The 15,839-nt window shown below is 54.2% G+C and overlaps 1 protein-coding gene across 3 annotated transcripts; it reads left to right on the forward strand.

Annotated features, from left to right (window-relative positions):
* The first annotated feature begins 6,312 nt into the window (after positions 1-6,312).
* On the forward strand, positions 6,313-9,832 carry TWIST1 (twist family bHLH transcription factor 1). 3 transcript variants are annotated; one of them, XM_072854171.1, is made up of 2 exons: positions 6,313-7,236; positions 9,241-9,832. In XM_072854171.1, the coding sequence occupies exon 1, from the start codon at positions 6,633-6,635 to the stop codon at positions 7,191-7,193; it is 561 nt and encodes a 186-aa protein (XP_072710272.1). In that variant the 5' UTR covers positions 6,313-6,632; the 3' UTR covers positions 7,194-7,236; positions 9,241-9,832. The 3 variants fall into 3 exon arrangements, with proteins under 3 accessions (XP_072710272.1, XP_072710270.1, XP_072710269.1); XM_072854169.1 differs by lacking the exon at positions 9,241-9,832 and adding an exon at positions 8,238-8,537; XM_072854168.1 differs by lacking the exon at positions 9,241-9,832 and adding an exon at positions 7,902-8,534 and having other exon boundaries at positions 6,319-7,236.
* Positions 9,833-15,839: the final 6,007 nt, after the last annotated feature.

Raw genomic sequence — 15,839 nt, forward strand, 5'->3', positions numbered from 1 at the left:
GTTGTTTCTTACATGACCCTTTTTTCATCTTCTTCTCTGAGATCCCAAGAGCAGCTGCAAGTCTAAAGGAGACCACACTGAGCAGGAAGCACAGGGGGTTCTTCCCCAAGGTGCAGACATGGCTAATGAGGGAAAAGCCCACTTCCATGCTGAAATTCTGGCTCTAGGATTCTAACTCGAATTGCATGAGCTGCAGGAAGAGTTTGAGTCCACCCCTAGGAAGAAGGCTTTGTGGAATGCTTTATCCATCATCTGTGCCCGAGGTGCACCCTCCCCCACCTTGGAAGAAAAAGCAGAGTTTGTGGCTAAAAAGGCCTGAAGTTTTATGGCATTTCCACGGGCCATGTGTACTGAAAGATTGAATATATAGATTTGAGTAATGTGTGGGAGCAGGAAGAATGGAAAAAAGTTCAGGAAAGATGGAAGAGATGGAAAAGCCAAAAATAAAAAAAAAATCAAAGGAGCTGAAATAGCAAATAAGCTCCATTATTAATATAAATAACTATTATCCCCTGGAGTGTAGATAAGCTTGTTTTACTAAGCAGTCTTTTCAGATTTAGACATGAAACCACATAAACAAGACCCAGAGCCGTAATTAGGGGCAGAGCTCTACCACAGCATTAGATATGTTGATCCCTTGCAATGGGAAGGACTGGTCTTCTCTGGGTTGGAGGAGAGGATACCACTCAGGCTTCCGCCAAGGTACTCATGCTCTTCTTAAAAAGCCCCATCCACTGCCATGAATTATTTCTGGAGCTGAATAAAACATATAAAATAAAACATTTTGTATTAAAACATCTGTCGCAAATCATTTCAGATCTTAATTTATTAGGCCACCTGTCTCCAGTGTGGAATTGCTTGTTTGATAATGGGACATCGGTATTTTTTGGCCATGCACTGAGGCGAAAATTGGGAAGAACGGCCGATGCGGAGCAAACCGAAGCCCTGCGCGCCGGGCGGCGCAGCGCTCCCTGCCGCCAGCGCAGCCCCGCGGCCGGGCGGGCAGAGGCGGGGGCGGGCTGGGGCGCGGGGCCGGCCGCGCACCGGCGGGGCTGGCAGCACTGGAAGCAACGACGCTGCCCTTCAGGGCCGTTAAAAAAAAGCCACTGTCACATCCTCCTGTGCCAGCAAGCCGTCAGGACTTCTAGATGAACGCCCGCATCACAACGAGCTTAAAAAAATATATATATAAATGATTGTAGTCGTTTTGACAATGAAACTGATTCCTTGAAGGATTCCCGTGTTGTCCTTCTGTTTTCCAGAGCTTCCAAACGAAGCGAGTGGCAAAGCGCCGCGGGCTAGAAGCACACCAGGGGGAAGTGTCCGTGTGTCCGCGGAGCATCCGTGTGCCGGTTCGCCCCCGCTGCCCCGGGGGGGCGGCCGTGCCGGTGCGGGGGGCGCAGGGCGGGCTGCGGCGCTCGCGGGGCTTGAGCCTGCCTGAGCGAGAAAAAACACTCGGGGCTCGCTGAAACGCGGAGGTTTTGAAGGAATCTGCGCCAACAGATCCGGGAGCGGGCGGGCAGCATCTCACGCCGGTGAAACTCGGGTGAAGGGACTTGGGCTGCTGCAGGAGCACGGCGGATGCCCGCCTTGCTCTGCCCGGGGCGGGGGAGCGACGTACCTGGGAGCCGTGCCCGCCGCCGCCGGCCGGAGCGGGGACCGGCGGGGAATCGTGCCCTCCGGTGGCCGCCGGCCGCACAGCCCCGCGGCCGCGCTCCCCCGCGGCGCGGCCCCGACGGGCGGCCCCGCAGCCCCAGCCCCGCCGGCGGAGCCGAGCAGCACCGCGCCCACCGCCGCCAGGCCCAGGTAGCGAGGCTCCGTTAAGTGGCGCTTGGCAGCGCTTCCGCGTCCCTGGTTGTATGAGCTGCCGCGGTGAACAGGAAGAAAGAAGGGAAAAGAAGCCGAAAAACGGGTCCCGCTCTCAGACCCTTTATATATTCTTTCTGCCCATTTGCTGTGGCGCTGCACAAGTTTGTGCCGGGCACGGTGAGAGTTCTGAGCTCGTCTCCTGGTGTGCGTTGAACACCGAGCAAATTACAGCATAAATGTCAGTGTGGAAATCTGCTGGGTGCTCTCTTGTTGGCCCTTTTGAAGGGACTGGGTCTCGACCAGGCTTTCACCTAGCATCTGTAGGAATTAAAATGCCTGGCCATGGAAATTAGTGGGGAAACTTCAGTTGATTTCAGTGGGCTTTGAAATAGGTCTTAAAGGTACAGCTTCTGAGGAAACTCCAGACTGAAAGCTTCCACATCGAAAACAGTCAAGCAGCCTGTCTCTAAGTGTGCACGTAGGTAATAGTACATTGCTGAATATCCCAAGAAATCCCCACCAGTGAGAGAGTTTGGCATTTTACCACAGTGAACAGCCTCTGAGAGATAAATTACAATGTGTGTATGTGCATGCCGTATGGGGAATGCTGAACAGCCTATTGCAACCCAGTTGTAATTTTTGTATATGCACATAACACATTGGTGAGCAACATTGTAGATGTAACCACCAGATCTTGTGCACATTAATTCTTAAACTTCTGCACTGATTTGGAGACAGGCAGACAAAATCAGACCTTTCATTCATTCTTAAACAAAAATCAAAGAAGGAATCAAACTGTTGGCCTACTCCCCTCAAAAGCTGTGATGTTTCTGCCTGGCTAAGGCAGACCCTGCTTGTCCCAGCCTGAGAGTGACTCAGCTGACGGGTGCCTACACAAGGACCAGCATATAGTTGGGGGGATCCCTTCCAACTGTTTCCCTCTGATCAGCCATGACCACAATGATCATCACAGCCCAACTTGTTCTGTCATTCTGCTAAGCTTATTCCTCGTTTCACCTTCCCAGGAGCTTGTCATTTGTTTAGCTCCCTGTTCACACCCATACCTGTAGTCTAGGTGGTTATTTTACCAGTGTTATACATTACTGCACAGATGACAAAATGCTGGAGTTATCTATGTCCTGACAGTGCCCCATGTAAGGGCTGATCCCACAGCACACATTTTCCTGAGCTGAGGCCCAGGGAAGCTTGCAGGAATGGATCTGGAAATATCCCTGGAAAGGCCCTGGAGCTGCTTGTAGCTTTGCTTGCCACCTCCAAAGAGCGAAGCAGGGTTGAGAGCCTGCTCAAGGAGCCAGGGGAATCCTCACGCAAGACATGCCTATGTGTAGCAGAGAACAGGACATGGCATCCTTCATCCCATGCTCCAGAGTGATCTGTGGGTCTACCTTAGTGGCTTTTGGGGGTTCAAAACAGATGGTTTAACACTGTATGAACCACACACTGATTACTGTTTTAGTGTGGAATAAAAAGCCTCCACCTCCAACCCCACCAGAGCTGTATATTTCAAAATAAACCAAAGTTGAACTGACTTTCTTTCAACTCTGCACAGTCCCTGCTCCCCTTCCCTCCCAACGCACGCATATGCATGCACACTGCAGAAGACCAACTGTACATGCACACACCCCCACAGAAACATACCTCACACATAAACACAACAGTATGTCTTTCTCTCTCACACAGACCCCCAGACATGACTCTCTGACACATCCACCCTCCTCCAGACACACCTCTACACCCCAGCACAAGGCAGGGTTGCTGCCCACCAGCAGCCCTGGGGGATCCAGGCGGGCTCCCACAGCCAGCCCAGCAGCAGGTCCCCCAGGCCAGACCGCTCCCACCACAGCTCGCCTGGCCTCTGCACTCCTGTGGTGGGTCTTGGCAGTAACAACGTGGGCTTAGTTTCCTTTGCTCCAGAGCACGTGAGTTGTGAGTCGAAGGCAAATCAAAAACCGAAACTAAAATTATGGGGTTTTCTATGTAGTCATGGCTCATACAGAGTGTGCAGGTCCCAGGTAGCACCATATGTGTTCTGCTAACTGCTGCTGGTTGCTTTTGCTGCAGTTTCCACGAAGAGTAACTGACCCTAAACCCAACCATCAACCCCTCTTCTCTCTCTTCAAGGTCACTCCCTCCCTACATTTCTCTGTGTTTTCTGGTTGTCCAAACCATTAAACACTCCCTCTCCACCTGTCCTTGCCTCTCCCGCACACCGCACACCCTCTCTGCACACCATCCTCCTGCCCCATGGCAAGCAGGTGATGTCCTGCATCCCACTCAAAGTTCAGCTGACCCAGACAAGCTGTGCCTCCTCCCGTAGCACCAAACCCTCAGGAGACACTGGCCCTCCCTCCCTTCTTTCAGGCAGTGGCTTGCTTCCCTTGATTTTGCTGATACGGGGCTCCACCATCCAGGCATAGCCCCAGCGTCCTGTTCCCAGCAAGGTAACAGTTCCCAAAACCAGATTTGGTTTTGCACTTTGATGTTTTTTTTCTGTAAGAAGCAGGGAAGAGAGAGGAAAGAGGGGAAGAAGGAAGGAAGGAAGGAAGGAAGGCAGGAAGGAAGGAAGGCCCCCAGAGCTGCCTACAGATGCTCACCACCACTGTTTCCAACCTTTGCTCTGTAACGACACTGCTCAACACCCCGGAGGAGCACCAGGGCTCTGGGCACAGCCAAAATTATTGGTGAGAGGGAGGTGGAAGGAGATCCAGCTCTTCTTACCTTGGAGGCAGCAGCTACTGCCAACACATGGGAACCCCCGAAGCTTCGTGGTGTCAAGGTGAGAGGAGAGTCCTATGGGTCGCAGCACACACAGCAGGGACAAGCTGAAAGCCGGGGAAGCTGTGCTTGCTCACCGTGGGGCTGGGGCCGGCATGCCTTCCCTTGCCTGGTAAGCCAGTGCCTCTTTCCTCCCCTGGTCCTGTTTCCGGCTGTTTCCCAAAAGACAAGGTTTAGGGCAGACTGTTATTTGCTCTCATCGCAGGATGGAAGACTCAAGGAGGAAAGCTCACCCGGGGAGCGGCGGGGCAGCTCCGCCTGCGGCGGGTGCCCGACGGGCGCTGCGGCGGGGAGCGGGGCCATCGGCCGCGCCGGGCCGGGCCTTCTGCCCCTCGGCGGCGGCTGCGCCGGGGTCCTGGCCCCTCGCAGCGCCCGGGATGGGAGGCCTCTGGCCGGAGGACAGGGAGAGCCCAGGCAGAGGGGAGAGACGGCTCTTTTCCCCGCAGCAGATGACAGCGCTCTTCCAGAAACCTCGTCTTTTTCGTCCCTGGGATTTATCCCTTCTCTGCTATTTCGTTCGCCCTCTCCGACCGCCCTCCCACCTCAGGCACAGCCGGGGACCCGCGGCGCTGCCCCGGCGCTGCCCGCTCTGCCCCACGCCCGGAGGTGCCCCGTCTAGGCGGCCGCTGCCAGGCCGGCAGCGCAGGCGTGCAGTCCCCTCGGAGGGAGCAGCAAAAGTGCATCTCCCCATTTATTAAAGGATGGCAATTTCTGGCTTTCCCTCCCAGGCGTTCCCCGTTTGAATCTGAGCTGTTGTTCAAAAGACACACCACCTGCTCTGTGCTGCCAGCGAGCGGGGAAGGAGGCACAAAGGCGGGGGATGGGGAGAAATAGCTTTGGCTGCAAACATGAAAGACGATTTAAAATAAATAAGCTCGGTTCCCAGGAAGTGCCGGACTCGGGCGCCTTCAGGGAGGGCGAACTGAAGTGAGCGGTCGGTAGGCACAGAGCGTGGGCAGAGAGGTCTGCACACCCTCCCGTCTCCCGGTATGCCAGGTTGGGGACGCGGATCCTCCCGGGTTTCTCTTAAGACGAGCTCAAGGACTGGTGCGTATGTACGACGCCAGTGCTTAGTTTCCCCGCTGCTTCCACCTCTGAAGATGGCTTTCTCCGAGCGCAGTCCTCCAGCCTGACAGGACAAGGCTGTGCCGTCCCCCCTCCCCAGCCCAGAAATGTGCGGCTCCCTCGGAAAACCAGACCCCGGCGGCGCTCGGTGATGGGAGCGCGGTGTGTGCGAGAGCGGGACAAAATTAGGATGTGCCTGGATGCTGCCCCGCGGGTAATTTCCCTTTCCTCCCTTTCGCTGCAAGCCGTGCCCGCTGCGGCGGGGAAAGCCCGGGAGATGCGGGCTGCCCCCCGGCTGCTCCGGGCAGCCGCCCCCCAGCGCAGGCACTAAGCGGCCCGCCGGCCCCTCCGCAGCAGCGCAGGGGGGGCACGGGCACCCCCATAACCTCCCGCCCCGGCCCCCCAGCACCACCCCAAAGCCGAGTGCGAACCGAAGGAGCCTGAGGGAGAAACCGCGAAGAGGGAAGCCGAGAAAGGGGTTGGGGTAAAGATGTATGTGTGTGTGGGGGGGGAGGCCAGATCACTTGTGAATGGCTTGAAAAAAATAATTGGGGGAGGGCGTGGAGGGGGGGAAGCGGAAACTTTCCTATAAAACTCAGCAAAAGTCCCTCCTCTCCACGTCAGGCCAATGACACTGCTGCCCCCAAACTTTCCGCCAGCAGGAGCTATAAGAACCTCCAAGTCTTCAACTTTCTCCCAATCCCAGACACCTCGAAGGGGCTCCAAGGAGGGATCGGGAGGGATTTTTTTTGGTTGGCGTTTTTTTTTTTTTCCTCTTGGATCCTGATGCCATCCCCCCTCCCCCCAAAGTGAGGTCCTCCCTCCCTCCCTCCCTCCTCCTCCTCCTTCTCCTCGCAGGCCAGCGAAGCAGCCGATCAAGGGGGAGCTGGCGGGTTAGGTGCCCCCCTCTTCTCCCTGCCCTCCCCCCCCTCCCGGCCCGCTTCTCGCGTCTCCCCCCAGAGATGATGCAGCAGGACGAGTCAAACTCGCCAGTCTCCCCCGCCGACGACAGCTTGAGCAACAGCGAAGAGGAGCCGGACCGGCAGCAGCTGCCCAGCAACAAGAGAGGGGGGCGCAAGCGGCGCTCCAGCCGCCGCAACGCCGGCGGCGCCGTCGGGGCCGCGGACGAGCCCTGCAGCCCGGCCCAAGGCAAGCGGGGCAAGAAGTGCGGGGCGGGCGGGGGCGGCGGCAGCAGCAGCGGCGGCGGCAGCCCCCAGTCCTACGAGGAGCTGCAGACCCAGCGGGTCATGGCCAACGTGCGGGAGCGGCAGCGCACGCAGTCGCTGAACGAAGCCTTCGCCGCCCTGCGGAAGATCATCCCCACGCTGCCCTCGGACAAGCTGAGCAAGATCCAGACCCTCAAGCTGGCGGCCAGGTACATCGACTTCCTCTACCAGGTCTTACAGAGCGACGAGCTGGACTCCAAGATGGCAAGCTGCAGCTATGTGGCCCACGAGCGGCTCAGCTACGCCTTCTCGGTGTGGAGAATGGAGGGCGCCTGGTCCATGTCCGCATCCCACTAGCAGGCGGCGTCCCCCACCCGCATCCCCCCGGCAGGAGCCCTAGGTAAGGCAGGGACCCCGAAACCGGCGGCGAGCGGGGCGGGGGGGGAGCTGAGGGGCCGCCGGCTGCGCCGTGGGCCGGCCACGCGTGGCCGTGGGGCGAGAGGGGCCCTCCCCGTCCGGCGGGGCCTGGCTTCCAGGGCCGGTCGGAGAGCAGGGCGGCTGGAGGTGCCCCCCCCGCCCCCGCCCCGGCGCGGCCCGAGGCGCGCCCCCGGTCCCGCGGGGCCCACGCGTGGCGGGGCGCTGCCGGCGGGCGGCGGGGGTGGGCTGCGGGCGGGGAGGCGGCGGCGGTGCGGGTGTGCCCCAGCCAGATGGGGCCGGCCTGAGGTCACTTTTTCACCAAACGCCGCGGAGCCAGCGGGGCTGCTGGGACGGTTCCTGCTGCTGCCGCTGCTGCTAGTATTTTGAAGTGAATCCATGTCCGCCCGTGTGCTTCCCGACGAGCGTTCCCTACCGCCCCAGCAGCCCCCTTCCCTCGGCTCTGACACCGCTGGCTGCCGGGCCGGGGTGTCCCACGGTCACCGCGCCGCCCGCACGGCAGAGGCACGCCTTTCTCCCGCCTCTGTTCATGCCCCATGCGTGTACTTCCAGAGACAGAGAGGTGTAGGTAGATGCATGTGTATCTTTCATTTCAGTAACGAGTTTTCCGCCCTCTCTGGGTTTTTGCAGATGACATTGTTCCCACAGAAGGAGAAAATGGACAATCTAGAGACTCTGAAGTTGGATACGATTTTTTTGGTCTTGTCTAAAAAAAAATGTACCAAGGATTTCTTGGAAATTAGAAGAGCAATATCCAAATTCAAAGCAGGGCGTGGGGAGCACTTAAGGAAAGAGAAAGAGACAAGGGCTTTGGACAGTGACTACCCTTTGGGCGTCGGTACAATCCACACATCTCTGCATTCTGATAGAAGTCTGAATCGTTCGATTTTTTTTTTTAATTTTGACGAAGAATGTTGGAATTTAACTTTTTTTTTTAATTTGCCTTTTTTTGCATGCATTCCCAAGAGGTCGTGCCTATGAGCCACTGATGAAAGGAAATACATTATTGTGGACTTTCTTCATTCTTGAATGAAACCAACCAACCAACCAAAAAATATCCCTGTAGAGATGAAAACCTTTTTTTTTTTTTTTTTTTTTTTTTTTTTAGGGGGGAATAAGCTGGGCTCAAGCTGTTATATACCCGGTTCCTAACTTTTTTATTATTATTATTTTTCCTCTGAGAAAAAAAATAAACATTTTATTTATTTATTGATGACCCATGTTAAAATGCAAATAGATCCGGTGTCTAAATGCATTCCTATTTTTATGATTGTTTTGTAAATATCATTGTATATTATTTTTCTGCAATAAATAAATATGATTGAAATTTTAATAACCTTAAAGTTTGGTCTCTCTGAGAGCTCAGGGTTGGAACTGGAGATAAATACCTGCTTGTTGAGCTGTAAAGACACCCAAGAGAGAGGGGGCACTAGTATAAACAAACCAGGCGAAAAACGCAAATAAACTAGCTACTGACAGACACAGGCATGTTATTTACTGAGACAGCTTTATTATTCTGTGCTGAAGCTCACTGCGTTTGGGGGGGAAGATATTCTCTCTTCTCTCTTTCTCTCCCTCTCCCCTTTTAATCGTAATGCCAAGCGCCGCGGAGTTCCGCGGGGAGCGGAGCTTTCGCCGCCGAGCTCCGGCGCTGCCGCTGTGCTTTGCCCCCCAGATGTAAGGCAGGAGCAAGGCCCGTTCCCCAGCCCCCGGAGCAGGTATTTTTGCTGATATGCCTGAGAAAGAGGCATCGGGTCTAAACAGGGATTCGTCCCTCCACAGGCAAAGCGAGAGAAAGTGAGATTTAAACAGGGAAGTGTCTAGCGAGTGGGGTTTTCCGGTGGAAGTGATGTTTGACTGCTCTGCTCTCTGGGGTTTTATATAATATATAGACTAGCGATCACATCTTTCGTTGTACAAAGCACGGAGGGGTACGCTAACCCTCCCTCTTCTCCTTTTCTACACGTAGGGCGCATGTTGCCTCTGTTTCTTCTCACGATGCCCTCCGCGGGGTCCCAGTCTGCGGCGAGACCCCAGTTGTAAGAGAGAGGAGACCTCCAGCTCTGAGGGCTCGGAAGGAAGGTGAAAAGGGAAGTTGTTCAAACCAAAACAAACCAACCCAAAGCCAGCCCAAGCCCCAAGCCTTACAACCGGGCAGCCGGTTCCGCCTCTGCTGACACTTGCTCATCCCCCAGCGCCTCGCAGCCGGCCCGTGCCCGGGGAGCGGCGCCTCCTGCCCCTCCGCGGCTGCGAAAGGTGCGCGGGTGCGCAGGGGCGTCCGCCGCGGAGCGCCCGCCCCGGCGCTGGGAGCCGAGCAGAGTCCCCCGCGGAGACAGGGACCCTGCTGCCGGGATTCAGCCGGTGTCTAGGGTAAATAGGATGGGGTGTTTTTTCAAAACAGAGCCTGTTTGCATAGCCCAGGTTGAGTTGACTTTATTGCCTGAATGTTTTTGTTTCCATATCCACATATTACCGTCTATTGCTGACATAACAGTATTATGAATTTAATATCGTGCATATTTTAGGCCAGTGCGCAATGTTTACAGTAGAGAGCCCGCAGCGCTTGTTTGCACTGCCGGATTAGCGAGGACTTGGAAATTGGACGGGGGCTCTGGTGGTCGCGGCCCTCCGTGATGGAGAGGAGGGGGAGCCTCTGCGAGCTCCTGGGGGGCCGCTGCCTCCCCCCGCCGCCCCGGCACCCGCAGATCCCTGCTCAGCGACTCGCATCTCTCGAAAAACCCCGCTCCGATGCGACCCGGCTACCGAGGAGGAGGAGGAGGTAATGTCTGTCCGCGCTACTTCGGCTGCAGCGAAAGCGAGGGGCAGGGGGAGCCGACGCGGGGCTTTGGCCGTGGGGATGGGGGGGGTTGAGGGGTTGGGGGTGGTTTCGGTTGTTCCTTTTGGGGGAGAAATCACACCGGGGAAAGGGGGAGAACCGCCCCACGTGTAGGAAGAAAACAGGTTCGGAAAAACCCGAGATGAGCTGCTCGGTGCTGAGGGGAAGGCGAGTTTCGTGGACGGGGATACCTGCGAAATCTAAACGAGGAATCAAGTGCATTTTAAAAACCCTGGGCCGAGAAATCCGGAGCAACTCCGCTTGATGGACTCAAACCTGATCGACTCTGTTGCAACCAGCGAGCGGCCTCTGGCCCAGACTGTGCTAGCCCTTTCCAGCAAACTGAAGCACCCGGGTGAGAAAAATCCCCAGTTCCTGTCCATGGGGCTCATGCCACCGTCGAGTCTCCCCCCCTCACCCCTGGGTCCCCCCGGCCGGGTCCCTGCGGCCTCCGCAGCCCTCCCCGAGCAGCCGGGCGCTCAGCCGGTGCGCTTTCCCGGCTCCTAACCGCTACCTTTGCTTCATTTTAAAAAAAAAAAAATCATTAAGAGGAGATAATCCTGATTTAAAAATACAAACGTGCCCTTTCCTGGGTTGGAACTGGGGACTGCAGAGGCCTGGTGCTCCTAGGGCTAGAGCCAAAAGCGATTAAGTCAGAGTCAGGCTTACTGGAGGAAAAAAAAAAGTATATTAATTTGTCTTTTGGGAATTTTAAACACTCTTGCAATCAGAAAATGAGCTCTGCCTTTGGAAGTCCTGGCTGATTTTGCTTCTTTCTCCGAGACATCAGTATGTCCCGTTTGTTCGCAGACAAGCAACCCCGAGCGGAGAAGAGGTCCGGCCCAAGCAGCTCCCTCGTCTCATCATCGCCACGGCCCCGGCCGCGCCGCCGGGCCCCGCGGAGCGCGGATCTGGCGGAGCGCGGAGCCGGCGGAGCGCGGAGGCGGCGGGTGCCGGCTCTGCCCGGCCGCCGCGGGTGCTCGGCGCTGCGCCTCCTGCGGGGCGGCGGGCGGGGGGCGCCGGCCGCGGGCCCTCGCACATTCCTCGGTTTGGCAGGGGCCGCCCCGCTGCTTTCTCCAGGCCGGTATCGGGTTCCTCCCAGGCGTATGATTTCACTTGAAGTCCTGCCCAGGAGCCCTTCAAAGTGCGCGCTCGTCCCGCTCCCATGATGTCAGGCGGTTTTCCCTGCATCTGTAATTTTAAGCAAAACAAACAAACGCGCGGTGGGGGGGAAAACGGGGGGGACACAGAAGTCACGGAAACGCCGGGGAAAGCGCGGGGGGAGAGGGGCTCACCTGCGGCGCCGGCATCGCGGGCACCTGCCGCCCGGGGAGAGCCACCGCGGGGCTCGGCGGCTCCGGGAGCGACTCCCGGGGCAGGGGCTCAGCTCCCGGCGCCGGCCCCCCCCCGGCCCGGCGCCGCTCCCAGCCACCCTCGGTGGCTGCCCCCGCCCGGTTCAGACGGCTCTCCCTTCACCTGCCCCGCTCCGGGGAGAGCGGGAGCGCTCCGCCATAAATTAGCGTCTTTGGGAAGAGGTGGTGGTGGTGGTGACGGCAAGTCCGGTCCACCCCGTAGAGGGATCCGGGAGGCTAAGGCGAAAAAAAGAGGCGCACACATCCACATCCCACCAGGACTTGTTTTATTTGCTGCACAGCATAACCTGCCCGCAGTAAATATGGCACAGGATGTATTTTACATTAACTTCTGCACCAGCTTCTTTCGACTTCAGTCCACTTAGTGTTCTTGGCAAATCAAAGCACGTGTCCTTTGAAGAAGGTGTGTAATTGGAGTTTAAGGCATGTATGGAATTCCCAGATGTCTATAAAGTAAGAAGGAGCATTTGGCAGGTCACTTGAAGGTGGAGCAGGTTAAAATCACTTGTACAAAAGTCCCCCTTTTCTTTTGTAAAAGCCAACAGCCGGCCATTTATAAGGACCAAGTGATCGAGATTGCGGGAGGCTTAGAGCAGTTTTACAGAGCAGGAACAATAAAGCTCCGGAAACATAATGATGATGATAACACTCGCCTAAAAATCCGAAAGAAAACGCAAAACAAAACCAAATAATCAGATCGGGGGAAAAGCTCTCCGTTCTCCCAGTAATTCCCCGACTCCTCCGCCCGCTCAGGAGCTCTTGCACCCCTCTTATTTAGGTAGTCGTCACGTCTTGGGTAGCCGACACTTCCCTGCTCTTTTCATAAAAAGGTGGCATTAAATTTGTGGGAACTTTACGGAAATTCTCTTGTTCCCTGCATGGACACGGGCAAAAGAGGACGCGTTTCACTCCAAAATAATCCCGACGAATCACACTGGAATCAAGACGGCTACAACGATAACAGTAGCAACTACTAATAGCAGAAATAATAACGGAATCGGTTTGGGACAATTAAGCGCTCATCATCTGGCTTTGGGAGCTTTACCAGTGCTCGTGCAAAATATCAGCCCAAGCAAGACCGCGGGTTTGCTTGGGGCTGCAGCAAATCCCGTTTGCTGCCGTGCAGAAGTCCCGCCGCGAAATGCTGCGGCGGGACGGGGACCCGCTCTGCCCTCCTAATGCGGGGAAACCGGGAGGTGGGGGGGCGGGGGGAGGATGCTCTTGGGAAGGGTCGGGGTCGCCCCCGCATGTTTAGGCTTGCTTTGTTCTGTTTGGGACGAGGCAGAGTCGTTAAAGAAGCAGTCAAGAAAAGAGCAATACACACGGCTGCAGCCGTGGGGGAAAGGGGAGCTTCAGAGGGGAAGGGATTTTGACATGTGAAAAGTTAAGCAGGTACCTGAAGGGGGTTTATTTTGACCAGATGTTAGAGCTTTTATGAAAATGTCACGTGAAACGAACAGATGTACAACTTGCAAATGGAGCCCCGCCTTGTAAATACTGGGAAGAGAAAAGCTCACAGAAAATCAAGCGTAAATCATTCCTGCCATTTTCTATATGTGTGTGTTTATACATAGATATACAGTATGTAGGTTCTATTTAAATATTGCTTTTTATTCCTCTGTTTGCGGAAAGGAAAACGCAGCTGTTCGGTCCAAACTTGCTATCCTCTTCCAGTGTGCCTAGCCAAAGTCACTTTCTCCCTTCCTCCCTTTTCTTCCTTCCTTCCTTCCTTTTCTTCCTTCCTTCCTTCCTTCCTTCCTTCCTTCCTTCCTTCCTTCCTTCTCTTTTTTCCTTCCTTTTTTCTTTCTTTTCTTTTTTCCTACTTTATTTTATCTCCCTCTTTCTTTATCTCCCCGTCTCTAGCTCTCGCTCTCATTCTTGCTCTTGCTCTTTCTCTCTCACTTTCTTTTCCTGTCTCTCTTTCACTAAGCCTCTCTCCCTTTTCTTTTCTTTTCTTTTCTTTTCTTTTCTTTTCTTTTCTTTTCTTTTCTTTTCTTTTCTTTTCTTTTCTTTTCTTTTCTTTTCTTTTCTTTTCTTTTCTTTTCTTTTATTTTCCTTTTTTTCTCTTCTCTTCTCTTCTCTTCTCTTCTCTTCTCTTCTCTTCTCTTCTCTTCTCTTCTCTTCTCTTCTCTTCTCTTCTCTTCTCTTCTCTTCTCCTCTCTTTTCTTTTCCTCTCTTTTCCTCTCTTTTCTTTTCCTCTCTTTTCCTTTCTTTCCTTCCTGTCCTTCGACCCCCTCCTTTAGTCTCGGGTCCGTTTGATCCCAAGGAAAGTATCGGATCTCTGCTGGGAGGAGAAACTGAGACTAATCAATTGCCTTCTGTTTGAAGGTGGGTAGAGACTTCCTAAGAAGAAGAGCAAAGGAGAGCCTGGGCTGGCAGCCCCGAGACCTCCGGGCGGGCGAAGGCGGGCGGCTCTGCCCGGCTCTGCCCGGCCCTGCCCGGCTCTGCCCGACGCTCCCGGCCCCGCACCCGCCGCCGGGGAGCGGGGCCGCGGGCGGAGGGTCCCCCTGCCCCGCTCCTGCCCCTGCCCCTGCCCCTGCCCCTGCTCCTGCCCCTGCCCCTGCCCCTGTCCTGCCCCTGCCCCTGCCCCGGCGGCGGGGAGAGCGGCAGCTCCGCGACTCTCCAGGAAACGAGAAGCTGTCCCCGGCTTGACGTTTTCAGCAGGGCGCAGTCAGTCCTTCGCTCGCTGCAAGCCCTGCGTTCCTGGGTGGGTTTTATTCTTTTTGTACCACTACTGCTGTTTTCCAGAAGGTCCTCTGGCTTTGTAGTTTCAAAACTGTGGCTCGCCTTGCACCCACGATGCCCGTGGTTACCACTGTCGCGGCACGCTGGCAGGTAGGGGGGCGGAAAGTAGTCCCTGTGCAAGCCCAGCAGCCCGGAGGCACCAGGCAGGTCGGCGAGGCGCAGCCATTGCCAGCAAAAGCCCCCCGCTGGGGCCGGGGGCGGGCTGGGGGCTCTGGGGCTGCTGCAAACACCTGCCTCTGCTCTGGACGTTTCCTTCACAAACCATTTCGATGAGCTGTAAACATGCCTTGCTTATTTCTGCGAAACTATTTGTGCAAGTGGGTGTCCAGCTATCTTTTGATGTATTAATTTTGAACTGCGGTGGAGGCTTTTATAATAGGTACTTGTATTAATTAATAGAAGAGTTCTCACTGAACTTCGCCAGACAGAAATTAATTCAGTCTTTATTTTTCTTTTTATGCAAATGTTTTCCAAGGTAAAAAGGCTGATAATAAGCACACTAGTTTTGAGAATGACAATGCAGGCATATATAATGGAGATAAATAGACCGAGGTGCTACCCATAATCTATAGCATCAGTCTAAAAATCCCTAGGGATTCTTAATCTAGATTTATTGCCTTTGAGTCCCAATCACATGATCCTGTAAAAACGTTTAAAGTGAATGCAAATGGAATTTTTTTAAAAGAAAAGACTAACCGTGGAGTCCTTTTTCCTTTCTATACTGGATCATTATAGATCATCATTGATGACCATCATCGATGCTATAAATGACGGACTCGGGATATTCAGCTGATACCACAATTCTCAGCAAAAGTCGATCTGTCTTGTATTCTTTCATGCAATTCAGAAAACAACGGGAGAATGGTTTTTACATTTGTCTCAGGATTTGAAAAAGAGTAAGGCGTGTGAAGTACATGTTCTGGGCACACAGACACCATGCACACGCACATGCACACTCGCTTCTGAACCCTGGAGCTATCAAACATGTTTAGTGACTGAGTGAGATGCTGTCTGCGGAGAGGTTGTTGATGTAGGAGCCAAATTAGTGTTAATTTCAAACAGGCGGCTAATTCCTCCACGGAACCTCGGCACTTTCAAAGTGCTTTGCTGTGCTTCATATTTAATTACTTGCGATAGAAAATATATCCATTTCCCACGTAGAAAGGTTAGCTAATTAATTAGGTCTTTCTTTCTTTCTTTCTTTCTTTCTTTCTTTCTTTCTTTCTTTCTTTCTTTCTTTCTTTCTTTCTTTCTTTCTTTCTTTCTTTCTTTCTTTCTTTCTTTCTTTCTTTCTTTCTTTCTTTCTTCTTTCTTTCTTTCTTTCTTTCTTTCTTTCTTTCTTTCTTTCTTTCTTTCTTTCTTTCTTCTTTCTTTCTTTCTTTCTTTCTTTCTTTCTTTCTTTCTTTCTTTCCTTTCTCTCTCTCTCTCTTTTTCTTTCTCTCTTTCTTTCTTTCTCTCTTTCCACCCTCTCACTTTCTCTCTCTCTTTCTCCCTCTCCAAGCATCCTGGAACACCTTTCAACTTCAAGGTTTTACACCAATATAAACCAGATCCAGAACAGACTCCCTTCCCCCTTCCCCTCAGTCCTCAGATCTGAACTTAAAACATATATCA

The sequence above is a fragment of the Ciconia boyciana genome, chromosome 2, assembly GCF_034638445.1.
Source record: "Ciconia boyciana chromosome 2, ASM3463844v1, whole genome shotgun sequence".
Classification (NCBI taxonomy): Eukaryota; Metazoa; Chordata; class Aves; order Ciconiiformes; family Ciconiidae; genus Ciconia; species Ciconia boyciana.